Source organism: Aulonocara stuartgranti (genome assembly GCF_965226115.1).
Source record: "Aulonocara stuartgranti genome assembly, chromosome: 3".
Classification (NCBI taxonomy): domain Eukaryota; kingdom Metazoa; phylum Chordata; class Actinopteri; order Cichliformes; family Cichlidae; genus Aulonocara; species Aulonocara stuartgranti.
In genome coordinates this window covers 61,715,045-61,741,747 of record NC_138941.1, presented here as the reverse complement: position 1 = coordinate 61,741,747, position 26,703 = coordinate 61,715,045, and the positions used below count along the sequence as shown (strand labels likewise).

General features: G+C 42.0%; 2 protein-coding genes across 6 annotated transcripts in view; both read right to left on the bottom strand.

Moving 5' to 3' along the window:
- Window positions 1–272: 272 nt before the first annotated feature.
- LOC309695661 (butyrophilin subfamily 2 member A2-like) overlaps window positions 273–26,703 on the bottom strand; it is a 101,285-nt gene continuing 74,854 nt past the window's right edge. Inside the window, exons 1-3 of one of the 2 annotated variants that reach the window (XM_082516444.1) lie at window positions 2,831–3,027; window positions 1,605–1,955; window positions 273–1,370 (exon numbers count right to left, since the gene is read on the bottom strand). In XM_082516444.1, coding sequence (XP_082372570.1) covers window positions 1,255–1,370; window positions 1,605–1,955; window positions 2,831–2,891 — 528 coding nt within the window. In that variant the 5' untranslated portion in view covers window positions 2,892–3,027 and the 3' untranslated portion in view covers window positions 273–1,254. Of the gene's footprint in view, window positions 1,371–1,604; window positions 1,956–2,830; window positions 3,028–26,703 lie in introns of those variants that run through there. The other variant, XM_082516443.1, reaches the window with a different exon arrangement.
- LOC309695761 (butyrophilin-like protein 2) lies at window positions 11,890–23,217 on the bottom strand. Of its 4 annotated transcripts, none has more exons than XR_014273223.1 (5): window positions 23,145–23,217; window positions 15,097–15,456; window positions 14,468–14,545; window positions 14,279–14,390; window positions 11,890–11,989 (listed from the first exon to the last, which is right to left on the bottom strand). XR_014273223.1 is itself a non-coding variant. In XM_082516634.1 (5 exons), exons 1-4 carry the CDS (start codon window positions 23,212–23,214, stop codon window positions 14,321–14,323), a joined length of 546 nt encoding a protein of 181 aa, XP_082372760.1. In that variant the 5' UTR covers window positions 23,215–23,217; the 3' UTR covers window positions 11,890–11,989; window positions 14,279–14,320. The 4 variants fall into 4 exon arrangements, 3 of the variants coding, with proteins under 3 accessions (XP_082372760.1, XP_082372761.1, XP_082372759.1); XM_082516634.1 differs by having other exon boundaries at window positions 14,279–14,358; XM_082516635.1 differs by lacking the exon at window positions 11,890–11,989 and having other exon boundaries at window positions 14,019–14,390.

Sequence of the window (26,703 nt, the reverse complement as noted above, 5' to 3'; positions counted from 1 at the left end):
CTCCGTTTTCCTCGTCCACATGTAAAAACTGAGTTTTCAAAAATCTCCACCCCGGCAGGAGTTGATAAAAATCTCGGTTTTCAGTGATTGAAAATGCAGTTTACGTTTTGGACGAAAGATGCATAGAAAAATCTTTTCAAAAAACCCGTGTACGTGTGACCATATTCTACGAGAGGGTGGAGCTTTGATGAAGGATACTCCCTTTTAGGTTTTACTTTCTTTCTCTCTGCCAGCAGTGGCTGAACACGAGAAAAGAAACAGTTTACAGTCTGGTCAGTTAAATTCAATTTTATTTATAGAGGACCAAATCACAACAGCAATCACCTCCAGGGGATTTTGTATTTAAGGATAAAGACCCTACAATAGTACAGAGAAGACCCCAAAAAACAGATGACACACTGTGACCAAGCGTTGGGTGACAGTGGGTAGGGAAAACCTTCCTTCATAAGGAATGAAACCTCCAACAAAACCAGAGAGGCGCAATCATCTGCTGCGACTGGTTGGGGTGAGGGGAAATTCAAGAAATATTCATGGAAAATGGAGCAAAGCACAGACAATGGTAGATTCAAAGGATCTCGGCTGATTTAAAGCTCAAAAACATTCGGCTTTTGAAGCCTACCATACAGCAGCATTATAAGAGAGACACAAAGCTGCCACCAAGTGGTCAAACTGGAACACCGCCATCCATAAGTAGGTAAAGGTTAATTCTTGGACATGAATTGACCTGTGGTTTGGGGAAGGCCTTGAAAGGGATTGGCGTCGGTTCCTGGGCCTGGTTATGGTTATCAGGGGTTCCATGGCCCCTGATCCCCATGTACCTAATAGAAGTGAAGAAGTTACAGAATTGAAAAAGGGAGGAAGGGAGGGTGAGGCACGTAAATGAGAATCAACAACTTGCAGAACTGGGGGAACCTATCTAGATGAGAACCGGAAGGAGCGTGTTGGAGACGTGGTCCTGCTCTTGAAATTCCGCTACTTAATATCCAATAATTACTTTCCCACACACTTTCTGAACATATTTAAAAAAGAAAACCTTCGACTCATTTTAAACATTTTGACTACAGAGCATTGTTAAAGACTAAGCAGCACCTTGAAACAAAATACACACGAACACACTGAAGCTCACAGAGCCACTGATAAACACAATAATACAAAAAGGTTTGACAGAGATGAAACACATTTTACATGATTGAAGTCTACAGCTCATTCTCTACTGCGTGCCCAGATTGGTATAAATCTTGACCTTGTTCTTTATCAAAAAACAACAACAGCAGCAGCAATAAGTAGCACACCTAAAAGTGGCAGGCCAACTTTCAGTCCAACAGATCCATCCTCCTTCCCTCCATCCTCTGTGTCTCCTCCTGGCTGACCTGCAGGTGAGAAACAGGTGTGAGGTGTCAGCTGTCAGGTAGGTGATGAGTGAAGAACAGAACAGAATCCATTTCCTCTTCAAACTGCTGTCAGACATTATCTACTGCACTCTGATCACATCACTCAGACCAGCTGCTTTCTACAAAGTCTCATCAACAACATCTTTAGAAACAAACATCAACAACCAGGAAGCAGCTTCACCTCTGATCACACACTCAACTCTACTCACTCACCTGGAGGAACAACTCTCAGGGTGATGTTGCAGATGGGTTTGGTCTTCAGACGAACTTTTGTTGCACTCATGAAGACATGACACTCGTATATTCCAGTGTCATTAATCGTCACATTCTTTAGAATCAAAGACACGTCTCTGTCCTTCATCTGTCTGTCTCGCAGATCCACACGGTTCTTAAAGGATGGATGCTGGTTTTCCAGATCAAGCTTCTCATTCCGATACACAAAAACATATTCTGGTACCAGGTCAGCTCTGCTCCACTCTACAACAATGATGGGGTCCGTGTTATTTGGTGCCTGACATGTGAGATTGACATTCTGCTTAGAATCAGCTGTGATGGTTTCCTGGTCTGAAGGAGGAAACAATACAGAGCAGAGAGGTTAAAGGTGAAAATACAACTGTTCACTTCACAGTGAGGACCAAACAGAGATTCCTGAGCTGTATTTCATGTATTTTTAATCATATTTTACATTTAAATCTTAGGTTTTATTCCCTTCTCAAATCAGTTTTTATATACTTTCCTTATTAATCTCACTGCCTTTACGAAAAAGTACTTTGGGTCAATCCCTGTCGTTTTGTATTCATCTGTTTGTTAATGCAAATGACTAATTAGCCAATAAAATGGAAGCAACCAAATGCATTTAGGCATTTAGACATGATCAAGACAACCTGCTGAAGTTCAAACTGAACATCAGAATGATGAAGAATGGTTATATAAGTGACTTTGAATGTAGGATGGTTGTTGGTGCCACATGGGCTGGGCTGAGTACTGCAGACAGGTCTGATCTGCTCACAGTCATCGCTACAGAGAATAGTCTGAACAAGAGGAAATATCCAGTAAGCAGCAGTTCTCTGGATGAAGTGGCCCCAAGCCTCTTCTTCAACGCCTTTGACATTGTTGTAAGTAAAGAAAATGTGTACAAAAACAAAAATGATTGTAATTTCTTTGAGTTTATTGCAGTTTTTAGCAGTTTATGTTGTTGCTGTCGACGTAATACATACAAATTAATAAAATGTGTAACAACATGTAAAAATGTAAAGATAAGCTGTCGTGGACTTTTTTCTATATTAGGGTTCGCTTCAGTCGCAATAAATATCAGGACTGCCAAATGTGTTACTTAGCTACAAGATATAGTCTACTCCATTTCCACACAGCTTCTTACTTCCTCCAATCAATCAATTGTTCTTAGTGTTATTAGTGAGCTGCTGTTATTTTGTACTTACGGGAAAACATGCAGAAAAAAAGCAGCAGAATGCAGCAGAGCGACTCAGTCACTGCACTCATTTTCTCTTCATCCACTTCAAAGTTCAGCTGTTAAAAATCCAAGAATGCTGATATTGTCAGGAAGACAATCTAACACTGTAAATGTCAGGTAACTGATATAAACAGTCTTGCTTTGACTTGAGGTTGAGGGTGTGTGTGCGGTGTAAAGAAACCAGATAGTGGGAAGAGTGAAGCTGAGAGGCGGGAGACACATGTCTGAGCATGAAAGAGAAATAACAGCAAAATAATGAAGTAATTAAAATTTGAGTAAGTGAGCTTGACAGAGCCTCAATTCTCAGCTCAAATGTTTTACATATATCCTCCACAAGTTTTCTTTAACCCTTTAAGACCTACCATAGAACCAAGGCCGCCAGAGCTTACTTTATATTTTTACAGGCTGTAGTGCCATTTAGGGAGCATTTAAAGTTGCTATACATCAATACAACTGTTATAGCCCACATTTTAATAATATGTATGCATTAAGTCCATAGTAACTACATAAATTGCAAAAAAGTGCAATAAACTACAAAAAAATTTAAAATCGTTTTTGTTTTGTTTTTTACATATATTTCTACTTGGAGAAATTTAAGAGGTTTATCCCTCAAAACTTTAAATACAAAAAAGTTGCAAAAAAAGTAGTTTACAACCACAGGAAATTTATTTTGAGTGTCTTCATAGTTTTATTTTTGAGATACACCAATTTTTATATAATGCAGAAAAAACGAAAAACAATCTTATGATGCAAATTTGCAAAGAAAACAGCATGTGCATCAAAATAAACTATTTAAAGCAGTGCAATTTGAGTTCTTAGCATCACAGAAACTATTCAGAAAAGCATAAAGTCAAACATGACTTATAAAAACACCAGTATAGGCTTTTAAGGCCTACAAGTAAAACACTACATTTTCGGCGAAAATGACGTCACTTCTGGTTTCAGGCAGGTAATGGCGGACATGCGATCGTTCGCGCTTGTCGCTACCTGATCCGTACCGGAAACCCGATCGGTACCCCGCATGCGCAAATCTTACATCACTTCCTCTCTTTGCCAGCATTGCGACATTCAATATATTTGAATGATACGGTTAGCGCCCAGTTAGCTCCTGGCATTTCTCAGCAGCTCTGCCTCCTTTTCGACTACCGGGACATTTAAACAATGGATAATCCGTATACAAACAAATTCATGCTTTTCTTCTCAACAGAGAGCGTTCCCCGATTGAACAACAGCGCCGTAAAATAAGAAGAATGGCGCCTAATTACAGAGTTAATAATACAGACTTTGTAATATGTCACGTGAAGATTCCTCAACCAGATGAAGTGTTTACTGACAATTGACAGTGATAGCAGACATCATCATCAGTATTCCAACAATCCTCTCCACACAGACAAGCATAAACACACTCGACTATCACTAATGCATCCCTTCCGAGCCCTGGGGACCAAAAATGGTCCCGCCCCAAAAAGTGCAATAAAAAGATTATATATTCATATTTTTTTCCACTTTAAATTGGTCAGTCTTTTAAAACTACTTCTCCCTGAAATATTCATATAAAGTTTTAATTATATTTTCGTTGTTTTAACCCTTTAAATCCCAGTTTTATTACATGAGCGCCCTGTTTTTTTTTTACAAAAAACTAAATATTTTCCAAAAAAAACATTTGAAGTAATATTCAATTGTTATTATAATTAGGCCTTTAGATGGACTAAAGATTGGCACCAACATTCATTTCGATCGCCTTTTTTTTTTTTTTTTTAGGACCAGAAAATTGTCTCCAGGCGGCAAATGCTCCTCCTCTAGGCCGAAAACAGTGCATCTTGCCGGGGTAAGTCGCGACGATTACCGGGGCACGATCACCGGGGACCCCTTTTTCCAGCACACACGTCCGATACCACGTGATAACAAATACGTCATTCCCTGTTGACTAAAAAAAAAAAATGCACCCTCTCACGGCCCTAGGGACCGACAATGGTCCCGCCCGATCAGCGGGCCAAGCTGCTGCTGCACCCCGGGAGGAGTGCCTCTCTCGCGGGTATGTGTCGAGCAGCCCCGGAGCAAAGTGGTTGGGTCGCCGCTATTACTATTTTTTTCTAGGAGCACAGTAAATGTAATAAATGGTGATCATGTTTTCACTTTTTGCTTATTAGCACTTATTATTTACTTATTGCTTATTACCACTATATACTATTACCTTGTTGTGTTCTAAAATAAAAAAAATATGAAAATAAAAATACAAGATCACTTTGAACAAGAAAACATTTATTTTTAGAACTATATAACAATGAACATATACTGGAATATTTGGAATGGGGAAAGGTATGAGTGAGAGTGGGGGCTGGAGAGGAGTGAGGGGGAATCGGCTGGGGGGGGGGATCGGCTGGGGGGCAATCCTGCTCAGGTGGAGCAGTTCCTGCAGGTGGTCAGGCTGTGGTCCCTGCATGTCACGTTCCCACATTTGTGGCAGACGCTGTAGACCCTCTTTCTTTTTCCTCGGCACAGCTGACATTGCCTCCTGAGCTTTGGTTTGATGGCTGCAGAGGGACCGGGAGAAGGATCTGCAGCATCGGGAGAAGGATCTGCAGCATCGGGAGAAGCAGCGGCCTGCGCCTGTCTTACAAACTCTGCTGTGAGGACAGAGCGGGGAAGTCGCTCTCTCCTAGCAATGCATGGTTGCACTAAGGCTTCTCCAACCTGCTCTATGTAGACCCTCCTCCTGTAACCTTTATTTCGCTGCCAAGCTGGGTCCACCGCGGTCCACAGGACATAGCCATTATAAAGAGAAATGTCAAGCAGATGGTGGAAAAGGGCTAACAGCCACCGTCTCGTCCGCCTCCTACAGCTGTAGTCGTTAACAGCCTAATAAAAACACAAAACACACACACAAAAACATTAAACCTACGTATATTTTACACAAGAATATATGAGCAAGAATGAATAAATTTGTGCGCAACTGATGCTGACACCTACCTGATCGAGTTTGTCCACACCTCCCTTACATCTGTTGTAATCCCTTATTATGTGCGGCTTTCTCTTGGGTCCGTCGCAGATTCCTGGAGTCCGGTGTTTGGAGCTCAACAGGAGCACATTTTTGCCGCGGCGAGGGACGTATGAGACGGCCGTATGCGTGGAGGTGAAAGCAAACACGGAGGAAAAAACTCCTCTCCCCCTTGTCTGCAGCAGTTCTGGCGGAAGCTCGGGCTTGTTCTTCCGAATGGTGCCAACCAGGGTATTTGTTCTCCTCAGCAGCTCCACTGACAGAGGGTAGGAAGTAAAAAAATTGTCACAGGTGACGCTGTGTCCCTGTAGCCCCTCCGTCAGCTCCAGAACCACTCGCATACCCTGGTTGGTCTCAGCGCGCCCAGTGGCTGCTTTGCCCGTGTACAGCTGCAGCCTCCAGGCATAAGACGTCTCCACGTCGCACACCGCCCATACCTTCAGTCCATACCTCCCCGGCTTTATGGGCATATACTGCCTGAAGCTGCACCTCCCTTTGAATCGGACAAGCTGTTCGTCCACGCAAATGTCTTTGTTTGGGAGGAACATCATTTCGAGACGATGGGTCCACATGTCCCAGATCTTGCGAAATGGACCCAGTTTGTCGTCAGAGTGTGTTGGTCTCGCAAGTCTGTCGTCGAATCGCACAGCTCTGGTGATGTGGCGAAACCTTTTCTCCGACATGGTTGCACGAAAAATCACCCGGCCGGATTTCTTGCTCCAGAGGCTGATCGTGGCTTCGTTTCGGGAACGATAAACACCGGCCAGAATTATTAGTCCGACATAGGCACGCAGCTCATCGCTGTCCACGTCCCTCCAGTCAGCCATAGCACGTCTCCCCTGGAGATTGGTCATTGACACGATGTGCTGGATAATGTCATCCGTGAGGAAAAGGGAAAAGCTGGATAGTGGGTCACTGATCCGGGCCAGGGCGTATAAAGTGGGTCCGGTGCGTCCCGTGGCCGCTGGAACGTAGCGGAACGTCTCAGCGTTCGTAGGTGACCACCGTGTTCCATTTTTTGAGATCCACCCCGCTGATTCTTCCTCTCCGCTCTCACTTTCGGACTCCGATCCATATGAGTCGGAACCGGACTCCTGCTCCTCCGTTTCCTCCTCTGAAGAAGTATCCGATTCATCCCCCGAGGATGGGGCACTTTCCTCGCTGTCGGGGTCCATGATGAGTTGCAGGGCTTCCTCCGCGTTGTACCGTCTTGCCATTGTGAAAAAGATTACTCCCAGCTACTGCTCATTCTTATAACCACGGTTTTAGTGCAGCTGCACAAACAACCCGAGCTTGCAGACAAAACAAGTCTAATTTGGCTTTGGTATTCGTTTCATATTTGATTTGTTTACATTGCAGGGTGCACTGAACTGCAGACTTCAAAAGGAGAAAACGTTTTAAATTAGGCACACACTCTTTGATTCTGAGGTTAGACACACACTCCTTTATTTTTTTTAAGACACACACACACATTGATGATGATCCAAACTCATCATTTGAGCAGAAAGACACTGCTTTGAATGTGGGATTTTCCTCTGTAAAACTTGTATTTTCCAGCAGGCGTCAAATGTGAAACAAGAGCGCCACATGATGGACAAATAAAAAAATTACAATTCTAAGCACACACGTCCGATACCACGTGACAACAAATACGTCATTTCCTGTTGACTAAAAAAAAATGCACCCTCTCACGTCCTAGGGGCCGAAAATGGTCCCGCCCGATCAGCGGGCGAAGCCGCTGCTGCACGCCGGAAATGAGGCTTCGTTTCCCGCAGGTCTGTCTAAGCAGCCCGCTGTTTTCCAGCCGGGATCAAATGTGGAGCAAGGGCGCCACCCGGTGGACAAATAAAAAAATTACAACTCTAAGGCCCATAGACCAAAACGAAACGGAAACATAAGTAATCACCAAGACATTAATGGCAATAATTCTGCAGTGAAAAATAGCGTTTATAATGGAAGTCAATGGGCCAAAAATGGTCCCCAGGGCTCGGAGAGGATGTGTATTGTTAGCTTAGCCACTGAAGCTAATTTAAGGAAGTCAGACTTGAATTTTGAAATGAAATTATGCCAAGTTTTTTTTTTTTAGAGGATTTGGCTATATTCCATTCAACACAGTGCAAATGGCTTGTACCTGAAAACCTAAAGGGACCATTTATGGTCCCAGGGCCACACAGGGGTTGTAATGACGCTAATTCAGTTTACAAAAGGGTTCATTCGCTCGGTCAGCAGGTGGCAGTATCCTCTTACACTGGGGAGTAAACTGCCATTAAACGAACAGAAGAAGAAGAAAACCCCTGCACATGCGTGGTACGGATCGGGGAGTCCTGATCCGTAACTATCTTTTTATTTTTCGTTTTTGTCTACATTATATTGAAATGTTTCATTATTGGAAACATTTTAAGAGATACTTGTTATTCTTAACAGATACTCTGACCCGTAACTATCGTAAAACGCAATTAAAAGTCATAATTCCACACTGAGATTTAATCTGATTCATTACAACTTACTCCCAATCATTCCCATCATGCTGACAATAATGTGGACAATCCTGTAATTTGAACAGCCTCGTCAAGTTTAAGGTGGTCTGGGCACACCTAGCACAAAGGAAAGAGCTGTTTCTGATGTTCAGGTTGCTGTGACATGACATCTTCTGCAAGAGATTGAGGATTTTTCTTCTCTTTAAATATATAGCATATACTCCTTTCCACAGCAGCATTGTCCTCACAGGAAGAACCCTCCTGGGTCATCGGTGATGGGGGGCCTGATGATTGTAGCACATTTGACTGGAAGAGGTCTGTCTGTGTCTGAAAGAGATGCTATTTAGCAATGTGTTTTATGAGGACATGATATTTGTGGCTTTGAACAATGCCAGGTCTTCCTCTGCGCATTGTAAGTCACAAATATCTTTCCAAACTGTATTTCAGGCTTAAGTACAGAGAAACATGTCTGTGAAGAGGATGCACCAAAATCTACCCTCACACAAAGTGGAGCATGTGCCATCTGGGCAACTTTCTGTCTCCTTTTCCATGTCGCAGCCTTGGCCTCTCCAAAGAATTTCAGGATCACCATTTCCATCAATATAGCCTCTTGTGGAAATACCTCTTTCACAGTTTCACAAACTGAATACTTTCAAACTGTGTTGCTCCACTTCACAGACAAGAACAGAACAGAATCCATTTGTTGGATTTGTTCCTGATGGGTGATGGGCACTGCCAGGGCTGCCCTTTGTCACTGATTTTGTTTGCAATTTTTATGGACAGAATTTATAGGCGTAGCCAAGTGGCGGAAGGCTTTCACTTGGGTGGTCTCAGAATCTCATCTCTGCTTTTCGCAGATGATGTGGTTCTGTTGGCTTCATCGGGTGATGGCCTCAAGCTCGCCTTGGAACGGTTCACAGCCGAGTGTGAAGCGGTGGGAATGAGGATCAGCACCTCCAAATCTGAGGCCATGGTCCTGAGCCGGAAAAAGGGTGGAGTTCCCACTCCGGGTCAGGGCAGTGGCGTGTCTAGAAAATTTTTGTTGGGGGGGCCAGGTAGGGGCACAGATTTGGAGAAGGGTGGCAGATTTAATTGGCAGATAATGTTTAAAAAAAAAAAAATTCTACCAACCCTTAACCATAATTCAATAATCCTATAAACCTAATAACCAAATGCACTTTTAACTCTTATTAGAATGAGATTTTAACCACTACGGTGCAAAGTTTTTAGATACTGCGTTGATAAAGTACAAGAGATACAATCAGTGCTTTGTCAGTGTTTACTCAGCATTCAAGGACATCAATATTTGCATAGTATTTTTACTGACATATAGTGCACATATGTTTTGGGCAAAAACATTTTTGAAAATTAAAATACGAACATTTGTAACAAACAATTGACAAATTAGCCAATGCCAATGCAAAACTTTATCTGCCTGTTAAAAAAAGAAGATAATCTTCTCACAAACTGGTGTTTGATTTTGAAACAGGAAAAAAGTGGGGAAACAAATGAAAAGACTAACATTTGAATAAAACCTGAAAGCAAGTAAATACTTTCTATGCTGCCTTATGGTAAACTTTGGTAATATTGATAAAGAACAACACTGGCTGATGATGAAATACAGTCAGCTGGCATGGTGACACTGCCAGTATAACCTGCAGGGCTGGACTGGGACAAAAAAATTGGGCATTTTTACTACAGACCGACCCACCAGGTAGTAAAGCCATAAAGACTTTGAATGAAAACAAATGCTGTTGTGACAGTGATGTACAGTCTTGTTGGTATATGTATGATTTCTATACATTTTACGTCAGATAAAAACTTTGGTTGTAAGATTTAGATAATTATTTAATAAAAACTAGGTATTTTAAATGAGAATAAGAAAGAAAAGTATTTCTTTGTGCCTTTCCCTGTTAATGCCCTACCTGGCCCCCTGGCAAAACTTTGCTAGACCCGCCCCTGCACAGTTACCAGCTGTCAGCTACATAAAAAAGGATCCTGGTGTTATTTATCTCTCAGAAACAGTTGATAACTTCAACTCATTCATGTCACCTAAAAGGTAAACCTGTTTCTCCATCACCTGTTCAGCTCTGATGATTCAGTAAGGACATCTCCTGGTTTCATCTTCATGTTTCCCTCTCACCACATATCTAAACAGACATCATGACCAGCAGCTTTACAGCTGTGGCTCCAGCAAACATCAGCTGATACTAGAAATTAATATTAAATACATTCTAACAACAGCTGATCAAGCTTAAACGTGCTGCTGTTGTTTAGCGCGACATCTGCTGGTTTCCTCTTTCTGGCGCAAAGTGGGCGATAAACAAACAAGAGAGAAAAGCCGATCAGCTGATCATTGATCAGTTTCATGATTGAAGTAGCAACAGGAGAGGGAGGGGGAGAGAATGAGAGGAGAAGAGGCAGCTGTGCAGCATAAAGACAGAATGAATCCAGCTTTGTGTCTTTTTTCCATTCTAGCTAAAGTCCGGGACAAACTGCGTCTCTTCTCAGCTCAATACGAAACGTGTAATATTTTCTCTGAATGAGGGACCATTCCATTTTTTTAAGGAGCCGTTGGCAACTCTACTAACCTTATGAATAAAATAAAGTTCACTATCAGTAACATCATAGCACCCACCCAGCTGTATAAAAACTCCGTCAAGCTGGCTAGAACGCAGTATGAGTTATTGCAACTGACAGTAAAAAGTCAGCAACATGAAAATAAACTCCACCTAAACTTGGTTCATATCTGACCCAGATAGACTGCAGGTCATAACTTCTTACCTGAAGTTCAGTTCACCTGACACTCGGACTGGCGGCTGCTTCGGGTCTCTCCTCCTGCCTCCCCTTCCCTCATCCACCTGTTGCCTCTGTGGAAGCCCCGTCATAGCCACCACCAAACAACGGAGTTATTTCTACACATCGACCTGCATCTGGCCAATCCACCACCTCTCATTGTTCATGCCATTACAAAAAAAATAAAAAATAAGTCACTGGGGATATGCCCGATGCCCAGTCCAGCTATGTTAACCTGCAACCAAATTTGCAGCTCCATACAGCAATGTTACGACTTAGATTACATTTTATAACTCATAACTCTTATGTTAGCTGCCCTCAGTAGCATACTGTCTGAAATATTCCACAGCTGCAATAATTCTTTACGTGTTATTTTTTTCCTTGGTATTCTAATTTCACCGAAGTTTACTAAACTCAACAAACTTGATATTACTTACCGGGACATTTATTCTGTCCTCATTTTCTTTCACCGAAAAATTGTTTCCTGCAGTGCCATCTTTCGCGCTTGGCTCTCCTACCTTTGCTAACGTGATGCGCATAGCGCAGAAGCGATGCTGCATTCACTTACACTCGGATATCTGAGCGTCACCGTGAAAACATAATCGGACATTTGATATTTGATTGAATTTTATTGTTTTGCCTTTGGGGTGGCACCTGGGGTGGCCAGTCTGGTTTGGGGGGTGGCCTGTGCCCCCCCAGGCCACCCCGCTGGACACGCCATTGGGTCAGGGACGAGTTTTTGCCCCAATTGGAAGAGTTTAAGTATCTCGGGGTCTTGTTCACGAGTGACGGGAGGAGGGAGCTGGAGATCGACAGATGGATTGGTGCTGCGGACGCAGTGATGTGGACCCTATACCTGTTGTGGTGAAGAGAGAGCTGAGTGTAAAAGTGAAACTCTCAATTTACATGTCAATATACGTTCCTACCCTCACCTATCGTCACGAGCTGTGGGTAGTGACAAAAAGAACGAGATTTTGGCTGCATCCAGACTCTTCTCACGGTCAGAGGATGGGCAGCATGGTAGGTAGCACTGTCTTTCTGTGTGGAATTTTCATGTTAGGTAAACTGGTTATTCTAAAGGTGTGAGTGTGAATGGTTGTCTGTGATGTCCTGTGACAGCTGGAGTAGACTCCAGCACCCAGCCCGTGACCCTAACTTGGACAAGTGTAAGCAAATGGATCATCTGAGGATGTTGCAGGAATATAAGCTTACACAAGGTTTTATCCCACCACCCTGCATCAAAAAATAACAATCCTGCTGTTTTCCAGAATATAATGAATCAAAGCCAATTCAATGATGTTCAGAAGCACCAATAAAATATTCAACTGTGTACAGTTCTGGCCAAAGAAATGTGATTTTCTTTCTCTTTTTTCACTACAAGTCAGTTTTTTATGGCAAAAAGATGGCATTTCAACAATCTGGAGACAAAACCTCATTAGACACATTTCTCTCATTAACTAAACCGGTAAAGCTGGGAAGCGGTGTTTCGTCTGAATGTGGTACAGGTGTCATTGCTGATGAAGGTTGGGGTAACTGACAGAAGATTTAGATTTGCAACTGCTTACAGAAATAATGCCAAAAACATATCCCTTCATATCATATCATATATTTTATTTTATTTTATTGCATTCCAGTGTTTTCTAATTTCTGCTACAAAGCTTTGCACTTTTGCTGTAATGAAGCAAATTTCCCACCTGCGGGACTAATAAAGGTCATCTTATCTTATCACTGGAATAAGAAAATCCAGAAAAATCTCTTTGTCCACACTCGCAGGTTTTCCACACATACAAACTGAATGAGGAGCCCACAGCTCTTTTTGGTTGCCCAGTTTCATAGCAGAACAAGTACACTAAGCTCTTTTTGTATTTTTTGGGAGTAGAGCTTTACAATACAACCTATGCTAAGATGGTTTAGTGGGGTTATTCACCCACATCAGGTTAACTGATCATTCTTAAACTAAGTGAAACATTTTAAACATTGCAGCAAAATGAGCAGGCTTCATGTGACCTACTGTTTATGAAAAACTCAGACACTGCCTGATCCAAATGTCTGCAGGGGAATGAAAGACTGGGGTATTCATGCATAAGTGAAATGACTTAATTAGAAATAAAAGTGCATATTTCACTGGTGCCTACAGGCACAGTCCTGTCTGGGCTTGAGCTGAAGTCAGTTACTGTATTTTTACTGTATTCTCCCTCTGGTGGCAAAGGTCAACCTCAGTTACAGACACAGATCTGTGTACAGAAAGAAGTTCAGAGTATCTTCAGAGTAACAACTTTAAAGTCATGTTAGTACCAGGGCTCAGTCTGTTTAACTGAAACAGACTGAAACTGAAATCACAGGAAATAAAACCACACAGAGAGGAGAACTCTGAGCAGAAGGTATTATTTAAATAAATAAAAATGTGTTATAACTCATTACTGCAGGCCTGTGTCTGTCTTTATAAGCTCATGTATTATAAATTTACATTTACGTGTATGCTGTTGGTAATCACTGTGCAATAACAGCCATGCACCAACTGTGACAACCCTCCAGTTAGGCAGTGGTACTCTTCACTCTGTAATAAGAGCTTCCTGGGATTGTCTTTCATCACAGATGGATGTCAGAATGGTGACTTAGAGCCAAGCACACTACACAAACATGATAAGAAGCCAGATTTATAAACCTTTTTCTGTCAGACAGTGATAAGCTGTAATTGTGTTTTTCCCTTAGTACTCATTTTTTTTGATGAATCCAGGGTTTAGATCAAAGTCTAAATCAGATTAAACATTCAGACAAAAAAAGACTTCTCACAGCATTATGCATTATATTCAGCTGTTGTTTTCAGTACACAGTAAAAATGAAATGTTACATTTAAAAAATACAAAATAAATGTAGGACACATGTTACTGCAAAACTTTTCATCTGATTTTTAATGGCTCGTGACATTGCAGAGAATAATGAACAAGCTGGACTTTTGTAGTTCAACAAATAAAGGTCAAGGGTTAAAAGTTACAGTAAATTAACATTTGTTTGCACTGGTGGGAGGGTCCTGCTCAGGTTTGAACGCAGGATCAGTGCTCCTAACCTAAATATTATCAAAACGTGTTGCTTCTCTGAATTAAAACACAATTTGCTATCACTGAATTTTCTATTATAACATCACCTCCTGTTGGTTGATGAGCGTGACGACGAGTGGGTTTGACATTCATTGGAATCTTTCCAGTTGTGGGAATCTTTCAAATCCTGAATGACAACAGTGTTGACTCAGAGTTCAGCTGGAAAATTAAAGATAAACATTTTTTTTAAAATTCCAAGACATTTCCAGGCAGGTTTTCTACGGATCAAAACTCACCAACAAGAACAAACAGACCAGCTATAAGTCCAACACATGCAATCATGCTTCCTCCATTGCTGACGCCTCCTTGTAGACCTGGAGGTAAGAAACAGGTGTCAGCTGTCAGGTATGTGATCACAGACCTGAGGCCTGTACTATGACATTCACACGCCATCTTGCAGCTGTCTGCTGATAACTCTGCATTCCTTCACACAGAAAACATCCTACAGCAGAGCCTATAATGAATATAAAGTTTGACATTGAAAAGACATCCACAACAGCCCCTTCAGTGGACCAAAACTGGACATCCAAAAAATACCATATAAAACAACATCACTCTGTTGTTGAGTGGGTTTACTGACACTGCATGATTTTCAATATTTTCTTTACAAGGAAAGATAAAAATCCCAGTTTGTGATCAGTGCCAACCCCATCCCGTACACCCCCTCTGAACACGCTCTCAGCTGAACTGATAAAACCTGGGTAGATGTTTCAACAGACAGTATACTGGGTAAGTTCAACTTTCTTCATAGTACAGTAGACCCAGCTGCTTTCTACAAATGGTAAATAAAATACAAAGTCTGATCAACAACCAGGAAGCAGCTTCACCTCTGATCACAGACACATACTGAACTCTACTCACTCACCTGAAGGATCAACAACAGTCAGCTGGATGCTGCTGATGGGGGGAGTTGGAATATTAAGACTCTGCCGTTGACGGCATTTAACGACACGACAATGGTACGTTCCAGTGTCGTTCGCCCTCACATGCTTCAGAATCAAAGACACGTCTCCATCTTTGATCTCCCCATCCTGCAGATCTACCCGGTTCACAAAGGATGGATGCTGGTTGTCTGGATCAATTCGCTTCTCTCTGTAAAAAAGGACATAATCTGTCCCGAGGTCAGCCCTGCTCCACTCTGCTACGCAGATGGACGAGGTGTTGTTTGGAGCTCGACATGGCAGAGTGACATTCTGTCCGGGCTCAACCGTGATGTTTCTATGGACTGAAAGAGGAAACAACACAGAGCAGAGAGGTTAAGAGGATCAAAGTACGACTGTTTACCTATCCAGCAGCCAATCAGAGGAAGAATCTAAGAGAAAAAGGTTTTCCTCCACACGTGCATGAACTCAAAGCACGGCTTTATTAACAGAAAGGAAAAGGGCGATACAAAACTACACTGGGATGAACTAAAACTAACTCACAAGGAGGCACAGGGAAATCACTGGGAAACGCACACAACACTGAGGGACGACGCGACATGGAACAGAGGGAGACTTTGACATAAATACACAGAAGATAATGAGGGAAGTGGAATCAAACAGGGAACACAGCTGAGGAATTTACACATGACAGGATGGAGAGGACACGAAACTGAAAACACTGACACCAAGATGCGGACCTTAAACGTAACACAGGAAATTTAGAGAGAATACAAGAAACTCAAACTAAGACACTAAACTAGGGCAACTAAGTGAACTTAGAACAAATCATAATAGAAAATCACAAGGACACAAGAAAACTCAAAGTGTAAGATCCTGACACTGTTAATAAATATACTCTCTCGGGAGCGAGTTGTGTGTTTGATGTGCAGTGTGGATATATTTATATTTCACATTTGAAAACAAAGCCACTCTGTAAAAATACCCCTGCATTCAAAATGTTGCTGAAATTTGGAAACATGCATGTGCTAAATCTTGAATAAAAGTTGTCACTGAAGGAAACATTTTATAATTATATAACATTATGTAACATTTAAAGGGTCTCATTGATATTTAGGGCCATATTTACAAAGAAACAAAAAAACTTGTAGGCTGTTAAAAAGGTTGGGGTGAGAGAAGGAAGACAGGATAAAGACATGCTGTGGAAGAGAGACAGAGGTTAATAACAGATATGATTCAATGCAGAGAGGTCTATTAACACATAGTGAGTGAGAAAGGTGACTGGTGACTGGACCAGGTGAATTAAGAAGCAGAAAGTTAGCGGCCATCCAAGTCTTTATGTCTTTAAGACATTCCTGCAGTTTAACTAATTGGTGTGTGTTATCTGGCTTCATGGACAGATAGAGCTGGGTGTCATCAGCATAGCAGTGAAACTGTATGCTATGTCTTCTAATGATGCTGCCTAAGGGAAGCATGTATAATGTAAACAGAATTGGTCCTAGCACTGAACCCTGTGGAACTCCATAATTGACCTTAGTGTGTGAAAAGGACTCTCCATTTACATGTACAAACTGGAGTCTATTAGATAGATATGATACAAACCACTGCAGTGCAGTACCTGTAATACCTACAGCATGTTCTAATCGCTCTAATAGGATATTATAGTCGACAGTATCGAACGCTGCACTAAGGTCTAGCAGGACAAGCACAGAGATGAGTCCACTGTCAGAGGCCATTAGAAGATCATTTGTAACCTTCACTAAAGCTGTTTCTGTGCTGTGATGAGCTCTGAAACCTGACTGAAACTCTTCAAATAAGCCATTGCTCTTGACGAAGGCGGTCCCACTTTTCTCCTCTCCTCCTCTCCCTTAGCTTCCCTGCTTAGCCTTTTATGTCCTTGTCTAGTCTCGTGTTTTTTGTATTACTTTACCCTGGAACATTCTCTCACAGTCTGTTCTCTAAAACCTAAAAGAGGAATTATGGATTTGATCAACTGGTCCCTAAATGCAATTGACACCCCTTTCTCAACGAGAAGTTTGGGCTTGGGTGAGCCTAAGTGCTGAAGATATCTACCTATTCGGAACCATGGTAACAGGCGTTCTGGCTGATCAGAGCTGGCTTGGCCCTGACTTATCGAAGATTTAAGAAACCCCCACAAGGCTGCCCGCTGGGATTGAAACGATGGGAGAGGCGTGAGTTTCTCAAAATGGGCTCATTGAGTGCAGCATGGATAAGATCTTGGAAAAGCTACGGCTGCTGCGAATATTCATAATAAGATCTCTGAGTGCAGACTGGATTACACCTTGGGGAGGCTCACTGTGGTCGTGAGTTCTCAGAATCGGCTCTTTGAGCACAAGAATGACAACATCACAGAACTCAAGTATGGCGAAGCTCACGGCTCTCCAACGGGAGATTGAGAGACCAGTGTTGGACTGTAGAACTGCTTTAAAATTCATATGAGTTGTTCGCACTAAAGTAAAAAGCACCATCACTTCATGCAGATACCCTTTCGGTGCCAGCTGCGGTTGCAAGGCTGGAGCCGAACAAAAAACACCCTGATAACGACTGTGTTTAGACTGTTCCTTCCCATTCCATGCAAGGCCACCTGGGTTGGCTGGCAGACTGTTTACTTAGCCTAGCAGGGCGAAGGACACTGTCTCAGCTGAACTCTGGACACGCGCACACATACATATACACTGATATGCACACACTCATCCCCCCTCCCTTTCCAAGCGCCTTCGATGCTTGTTCCTTCCTGGGAACACGGCGGGTCTGAGCCCGCGGTGGAATGGTAGCGCTGGGCAGGATGGCTGCTGTGTTTGGGTCGGATTACTCTTCACCCCCCACCCGACCCTGTGGCTTGTCACGTGTTCCATACTGTTGTGCTCTGGACATTTATGTGCTTTTTTGTGCAGAGGAGTTTTTTTGTTTCCTGTTCTCATGCTATCCTCCCAGGAGCCCAACAAGAGTAGAGGTCTCTTTTTTTCCTCTTGTACTTTCCCATTGTAGTGTATATTTCAGCGTTTGTTTTCTGTAACGCTACCGATCTCCGACCTGTATCCCCATGTGATGTCTGTGTTGTGTATGTAAGGTCCGGGGGTGTGTGTGTCCTATTTCACTGCAGGAAGGTTGGAGATTGGCCTATAATTAGCTAAGACTGCTGGGTCTAGAGATGGCTTTTTGAGTAAAGGTTTAACTACAGCCACCTTGAAGGCCTGTGGTACATAGCCGATTATTAGAGATAGGTTGATCATATTTAAGATCGAAGAATTAATTAATGGCAGGACTTCTTTTAGCAGTTTTGTAGGAATGGGGTCTAAAAGACACGTTGATGGCTTGGAGGAAGTAATTATTGAAGTTAACTCAGAAAGATCAATTGGAGAAAAAGAGTCTAACTTAACATCAATGGTACTAAGAGTAGCTGTCACGGACCCGGCTCTGGAGGACTCGGGGGTCCTTGAGCAGTTTTGAATGTTGTTGTTGTTATTATTATTATTAGTAGTAGAGATGGACCGATCCGATATTACGTATCGGTATCGGTCCGATACTGACCTAAATTACTGGATCGGATATCGGAGAAAAATAAAAAATGTAATCCGATCCATTAAATATCACGAAAGCACCTCACAAAACTTGCAACACGCCGTAACTCACCTCAGAACGTTAGCAGTCGGAGCAGTATGCATCACGTGATAGAGCGGCTGTGGCATGCGGGACCTGTTGGTGGTCTGGATAGCATTTGGAGCTTCGCTAGCAACCTGGCATTTCATCTACGACAAAGTTATCCCCGAGAGAAGTAAAGCAAGTGTGTAAGTCCATCTCTGAATGTTTGTAAAGCATTCCCACGTTAAGCTTAACGAGCGACTGCCTCTCGCTCTCCGGCTGCTACTTCAATCGTGAAACTGCTTAAATGATCAGCTGATCGGCTTTTCTGTCGCGAGTCCGTCTCTCATTTGTTTTTGGTCCACTTTGCGCCAGAAAGAGCAAACCAGCGGCTGAACAACAGCAGCACGTTTAAGCTTGATAAGCTGTTGTTACAATTTATTTAAATATTAATTTCTACACCAGGATCTTTTTCTACGTAGCTGACGGCTGGTAACTGTGCAGGGGCGGATCTAGCAAAGTTTAGCCAGGGGGGCCGATAGGGCATTAACTGGGAAAGGGGGGCACAAAGACATACTTTTCTTTCTTATTCTCATTTAAAATGTCTAGCTTTTAATAAATAATTATCTGACACCCAAAGTTTTAATTTGATGTAAAATGAATAGAAATCAATTACTGTATATAGTGATTAAGTCTAATATATATACCCTAGTAAGCTATAGTACTTTTTACTTTGGGAAGGTACCATCTGTGCAGTCTGCAATTTTGTTGAAGAAAGATGTTGAATCTATTTAATATTTCTTGAAAAATAATTGATTTCTGTGCATTTTCTTTCACACTGCATCAAATTAAGGTTGATTACGTCGATTAAGCATCATGAGGTGGCGCGTGAGGGGTGGTTCCCTATTTTTTATTTATTTATTTTTGTTGTTGCTGGGAGTTGGAACCCTATTAGTTAGGTTGCTTAATATTTACGCTAAGTACTCTTTAAAATACCAGAATAGGGAGGATGGTGTAGGTCTAAGTTTATTAGATTGATCAGTATTGCTGAACTATGAAATATTTTTTTTGTATACAGGTATAACAGAATAGCTTTAGTGTAGTTGTTGTTTTAAACTTGAGTATGAACTTGCAGACTTGCAAAATGCAGCAAGATATTTTAAAAAACAGTTTTGTTGATTAAAAAACACTATATCGGATTCATATCGGTATCGGCAGATATCTAAATTTATGATATCAGTATCGGACATAAAAAAGTGGTATCGTGCCATCTCTAATTATTAGTAGTAGTAGTATTATTATTATTTGGTGATGTGTGTGTTTTTCTGCACAATGCTGTGTTAGTCTGTGTTCCACTCGTATGTATAGGCAGGGTGTGGGTGTGTAGGTGTGTATGTCTGTGGGTGTGGCTGGAGGATGGAGCACAGCCACCTGCAGGCCTGATGGGTGTGGCCCTGCGGGAGGACTGGCCACACCTTAAGTTTCTGCCACACCTGTTGGTGATCAGGGCTCGTCGGGGGAGCTACTTAGGAGAGTGTTGGAGCTCCCACCGGTGCGGGATCATTGAGTTATCGTACTAAGTTAGTGTGTGTCTCAGCATATGTCAGTGCTGTTCATATATGCCCGCCGAAGGTTAGTGTTGACGGCTGCTTCTATGGTTTCCCTGCAGGAGGAAGAGTGGTCCAGAAAGGCAGCACGCACGGGGTGTGCAGAAACACAACAGCGGGGAGCACGAGCACAGACGTCGGGGGGAAGCACGCACACAGGGTTCAAGGGAGCAACGGGGAGTTATTGTGTTTACAGCTTTTCACTGTAAATAAAGAGCACTGTTTGCATCGCAGAGTCTGCGTTTTGGGTCCTCCTTTCCCCACATCCCCACGGTCCACCAGCCAGACCATGACAGTAGCTGTAGACAATATTACATCTGTGGGATGATTGTTGGTATTTTTTTTCTCTAATGATAAAAATTTTAGTTGTGAAAAAGTTCATGAAGTCATTACTAGTTAACGTTAAAGGGATTGTTGGCTCAAAAGAGCTCTGACTTTTTGTCAGCCTGGCTACAGTGCTGAAGAGAAACCTGGGGTTGTTCTTTTTTTTTTTTCAATCAGTGACGAATAGTAAGATGTTCTGGCTTTGTGGAGGGCTTTCTTATAAAGCAGCAAACTATTTCTCCAGGCTAAATGATGATCCTCTAGATTTGTGACACGCCATTTCCTCTCCAGCTTACGAGTCATCTGCTTTAGGCTATGTGTTTGAGAATTATACCACGGAGTCAGGTACTTCTGATTAGAGACCTTAGTTTTCACAGGAGCTACAGTATCCAGAGTCGTACGTAGTGGTAAATGGCCTGTATTTATATAGCGCTTTACTATTCCCTAAGGACCCCAAAGCGCTTTACATATCCAGTCATCCACCCATTCACACACTGGTGATGGCAAGCTACATTGTAGCCACAGCCACCCTGGGGCGCACTGACAGAGGCGAGGCTGCTGGACACTGGCGCCACCGGGCCCTCTGACCACCACCAGTAGGCAACGGGTGAAGTGTCTTGCCCAAGGACACAACAACTGAGACTATCCAAGCCGGGGCTCGGATACCTTCCGATTACAAGGCGAACGCCCAACTCTTGAGCCACGATCGCCAGTGAGGAGGTAAAATTATTAACAAGATAATCGACCTCTGTTGGGGTAGCGTTCAGATAGCTGCTCTGCTCTGTGTTGGTACAGGGCATTGAAGATGATAACAGTGGGTGGATTATATTCTTAAACTTAGTTACAGCACTTTCAGAAAGACATCTACTGTGATAAAGTCTACTCTCCACTGCTGTGTAATCAATTATTGTAAATGTTATCAGGAAATGATCAGACAGGAGAGGGTTTTCAGGAAACACTGTTAGATGTTCAGTTTCTATGCCATATGTTAAAACAAGATCTAGAGTGTGATTAAAGTGGTGGGTGGGTTCTTTTACATTTCGAGAGAAACCAATTGAGTCTAATAACAGATTAAATGCCATGTTGAGGCTGTCACTTTTAGCATCTACATGGATGTTAAAATCACCCACAATAATTGTTTTATCTGAGCTGAGAACTAAATCAGATAAAAAGTCTGAGAAATCAGGCAGAAACTCTGTGTAAGGCCCAGGTGGACAATAGATGATAACAAAAAAAAAAGTTGTGTCGCGCTGTTGGGGAGATTTGCGGAATTTTCTAAGTTGTGGCAGGATGCTAGATCATGGCTTTCAATGTCGTTTTGAGCACTAAAGGCTCTTCGTAGGGCAGCTGCTACTTTCACTTCACTGTCTGCCTTTAACTGATAGTGTTTAGTTTTCTCCTCCTCCAACCTTGCTTTTGTTTCCAATTCCTTTAATTTCCACTCAATTTCCATTTGTCTGATCTTGGTTTCTTGTGCCAGTATTTCTTCTGTGGCTTTTGGCTGCAAGTTCAGCTTCTGCTTCCACCTCATGACTGCCAGTAGAATCTGCCTTTGAGTATGCAACCGAACCATCTGGGAATGATGTTTCAGTTTCGGTATTACCAAACACAGAACCATATTCCCCTTTGTTTAACATCACTTGTACTCTTTCCCTTTCAATATTTTCCTGTCGTTTAGCAATGACTTCACAAATGTTAGTTGTAAGCACTTCACAAGCATCTGTTCGTTTAACAATGTCTGGAATCATGGATTGGCTGCTAGAATGGGTTCATAATGCCGTTGTACTACAGCGTGCTTATGTCTTATGTCATGACTGCCATTATTTAGCTCTTCAGGTGAGCCAAAATTTTTAACTTTGTTCTGATTTCTTTAGCTGCCTTCTTCCAAGTGTCATAAGTCATAATAATGCCTTCTCATTTTTCCCAGGAAAAGTACAGTTTAAAACATGTACCTTAATTTTGTCTTGTATCACGCTGCTTCACGCTTCATTGAGAGCTGCATTGTGGCACATGTGAGCCACAAAATTGGGTCTGAGCTGGAAGTGCAGCTTGTGGCTAACTACGTGACAGGTCCCTCTGCTGGACACTACCCATAGCTATGCAGGCTTATATCAAGAAACAAAAACTGACCTTTACAAAAATTATGTTGCCGTTTAAATTCTCCTAAATATTACAAAAATACTTTGTTATAAATAAATAATACATAAGCTATAAATTATTAATTCAAAACATCATTTACAACTTTTTAAAATGTTTATTTATTTATTTTTTGTGTAGATGCCTCACTCTGTAAACCTGATCTTCCTCTCGCATTATAGTTTTTTTTAGCACAAGTTTTAAAGTATCCATGAACACAGACTGACAGGCATTTTCAAAAGACCGGAAAATATAAAACAGCAGTGTTATCGCATATTCACTCCTGCAGCTTAAAGCCTAACAGTTGCAAACACACTTGCGGAATGAACTGGTTTCCTGTTCCAGACCCTGCTCAGACTCACCTGCAGAGACCAGCAAGACGCAGGCAGACAGCAAACCGCAGCAGAGTGACGCAGATGTACCAGCAGACATCTCTCCTCCTTCAGCCTTGAAAAACTTTTAACTTCCTTGATGACAGACGATTTAACCTTCGAGGGGGCGTGTCCACTGATAGAATCTAGAAACAGTGCATGAGGAGGAACAGATGTTTTACATTGATCGGTTGTTTAATTTCTTTAAGATGTTCAAACTTTGTGCCCTTCACTGTTTCTCTGCGTGATTAAAAACCTCTGATATCTGTCACCCTCTATGTTGCTGTCTTGAGCCATATGTCATCTCTATATATTTTGCCTCCAGGCAGCCAGACTTTATTGTGATGTTTTAAAGTGGCCTTGAGGAATAGTTCTTCAATCATTCTTCCTCACCATTTTCAGCTGTTGTTGCTTGTTAAGCTACTTAAGACTGACCCTTCACTAGCACGCTGTCGCCAAAACACATTTTTTTTCGCAGCTGCTTAAAACAGATGCCATGATGTTTGCTTAATTGTCTAAGTACTGATGATAATGCAAGATTTTCTTGATTGGTGCTTGCGTTTCAGTAAAACCATGAAAAAAAAAACCAACCTGAAATCAGCATGAAAACACTATTTAAAAAATAGCTTTGTCATTTCTGATTATTACAAAAAATAGTTTTGTTGTCCTGTTTTATTCATTTGGGCTGTTTGCACTTTCTTAGCAAACACTGCAGCTGGTGCAGAGGAACCTGCATTCAGGTTTGATGTGCAGCAGTAGAGTGAAGTGCAGGCCTGCAGGTAACATGTAAAAACATATTTGCAGTGTAGTGTAACACTGCGGTGTCACCAGACTTCTGTAGAAATAAAAAGTGGAATGTGTACATGTTATCAGTGGACTCATTGTTCTGCTCCTTGAGATGAAGTCGTGTCTGAACTTGAGCTGCATTTTTCCACTATGGTTTTAAAGTGACTTTTCACACAAAGTCACTTTAAAAGGAAGCTGGCCCAGGCTCATAAAGGACCAGTGGAAGCACGGTTGGCTCCATCCTGTTGGCTAGTTGATCCCCAAAGCCCAGCAGTAAAGCTCAGTCTGGTGTTCTGAGGGGACCATACAAAAGTATAGCCACCAGGACTCCAACAGGAGCAGAAGAGACAGCTGCCAGTTGGCTGTGGGTTACAAGTGGTGGTGATTGGGTAAAGCTGCTGGGACAGGGCTGGATCATCTAGGTAAGGACGTGTAATGTTGAGAGGCCCGAAACACCCATAGAACCCAGGAAACATCACTTATGATGTGTACCAGTATGACCACTAGATGCGCCTTTCAACAGATCAAAGCTCACTGGTGTCAAGTTTGTCAGTGTGGCAGGCAAGGGTAGGACCCGAACACATAGGAGGAAGTAAATAACTTAAGCAACAGCTCTATTTGCTGTGAAACGGAACTAAAAAATAAAGTACAAAGAAACACTAAAAGAAGCAAACAAAAGATAAACTAGAAACAAGGACTCTTGTAAGCAAGGAACTTGGCATAAACAAGAGAACATGAAAAATGCAGTAACAAGCAGAGGGAGACTGAGGACTTAAATATACACATGATAACAACAGGATGGGAAAAGTAGAAACACAGGAGACACAAATCAGACATAACGACAAAGGGGAAGCGAACCTGAACAAAGTGCATACAGGACAAGAGACAAATCAAAATAAGACTGGAAACACACTGACAGAGACTCTGACACGCAAGCTGGACAAAGAAACTGGGGAGACAAGAGTAAACACGGGGACAAGACTGACTAAATATAGAAGATTAGACAACTAAGGCCACTAATAACAGAAGGCTAACAGAAACACACTTTAAACTTGGCAAATGAATAACCAGGAACCTAAGAATTATAATATTTTTTTAAAACGAACACCACAATGTCCAGAACTAGAAAATACTGAGTCACAGACGTAATGAGACTGGCAGTTTGTGGCTCTGTCTGCTACTCCCGGCACCCAGCAAGGCTGTTTCAATCTGGGACTGATGGGTCTCGCTCCACCCACCAGCAACCCAGAACACGTGCAGAAGGAAGGCTGAGTAAAGGGCAGAGGTCATCGCATCATGAAATTAATCAAAAGAAAGATCCATAGCTGACATCATTACATTTTTATTGTGATTTCTTCAAGATTCACAAGCTTTATTGTCATATACACCAAAAACACAAGTGGTTACGCAGAGCAATGAAAATCTTGCTTTGCCAGTTCCCTTCACAAAACTAAATAAATAATAAATAACAACTAAACCCAAAGTAAACTTAACTCTGAGCATAGAAAATAATAAAACAAGTGCTTTGTAGCACTTGTTAAATCCAAAATTTTCTCAGGTTTTTGGGAAGAAGAGTCGTTGATGATCTGCTGTGTGTTATGGGTCCATGTGAGATGCTCAATGAGGATGTTGGTGCCGAGGAATTTGAAGGTCTTCACTCTCACGCTGAACATTTCATTAGCTGATAAAATTAAATGAATCAAACAGAATTCAAATAGACTCTCACACATTTAAGCAACCCCATAACAGAGTCTATGTTTTCTAATCCTTCTTCTATTTCTCTAATACTGATTAAATACATGTTTTATGACCATTTGTACTTCAAATATAAGGGGATTCAGGTCATGCTGTTTCCTCTGGGAGTTAAAGGTAGACTGTGCCGGTGTTTTCATCTGCAGTTACTTTAACATGGCGCAGTGTGTGTTTTGCTTTCTTTGGGACAGGTTCAGCTGGATTGCAGTGCTGTAACGAATCAGAATCAGAGGCTGACTGAACTGACTGTGGATGAAAAGGTTGGATAAATACAGCCAGCAGGGGGCAGCACTCTGACTTTGTTTATGTTTATGTTTATCCTTGGCAAACATAAATAGAAGAATAATCTATTCAATCTATTCATGCTGACTGTATAACACATTTCTTCTTTGTGTGTTGCATCTGTACTTCTTGCACTTGTTATATGCATGCTGTGTCTTCCTACACATTCTGGGCACACACACTGCAGCTCTTCTTCATGTTGCTGCTGGATCTAGAACACACTTCTCCTGATCCGGATGAATTTTTTGGTGGAATCTGTGATTAAGAGTTTAATGTCCTGCATATGTTACCTGCACATGGGTAACCATCATTTGTGTCGGCCCTGCATGCAAAACATTGGCAGTCATGCAGGGTGGATATTCCTTAAAAAATATAATATAATGAAACCTAAACAGGGACTATCACTTTTCTTTAATATTTGTTTAAGTGATGTCTTGAAGCACAGAATATTATATGCACATTTATATACCCAAATATTATCAGTTCTTTGATCTAAGTGTTCTTTCAGAGCGCTGCAGAATTATTGAAAGTGTCAAAAACAAAACAGAGTAAAAAAGTTTAGCATCATTTCTTCACTCACAGCAGGCAACAGCTGACCCCAGGCCTGCGTCTGAGTGCAATGAGTGAAAGAGGTGTTCCTAATAAACTGGCTCCTCCCTCACAGCTGTTTGCAGACTAAAAGTGAGCTCTGGGTGTTTTGTAAATACAGAGTCTAAGCCCGATTTACTCA

Bases quoted from the DNA above. Each gene is read 5' to 3' on its own strand.
- LOC309695761 (XM_082516634.1), bottom strand. From the start codon at position 23,214: ATGTCTGCTGGTACATCTGCGTCACTCTGCTGCGGTTTGCTGTCTGCC. The intron at 15,457-23,144 runs GTGAGTCTGAGC...TTCCTCTTTCAG, and splicing joins CGTCTTGCTGGTCTCTGCAG to TCCATAGAAACATCACGGTT. The intron at 14,359-14,467 runs GTGAGTTTTGAT...GTTGTCATTCAG, and splicing joins TGGTCTGTTTGTTCTTGTTG to GATTTGAAAGATTCCCACAA.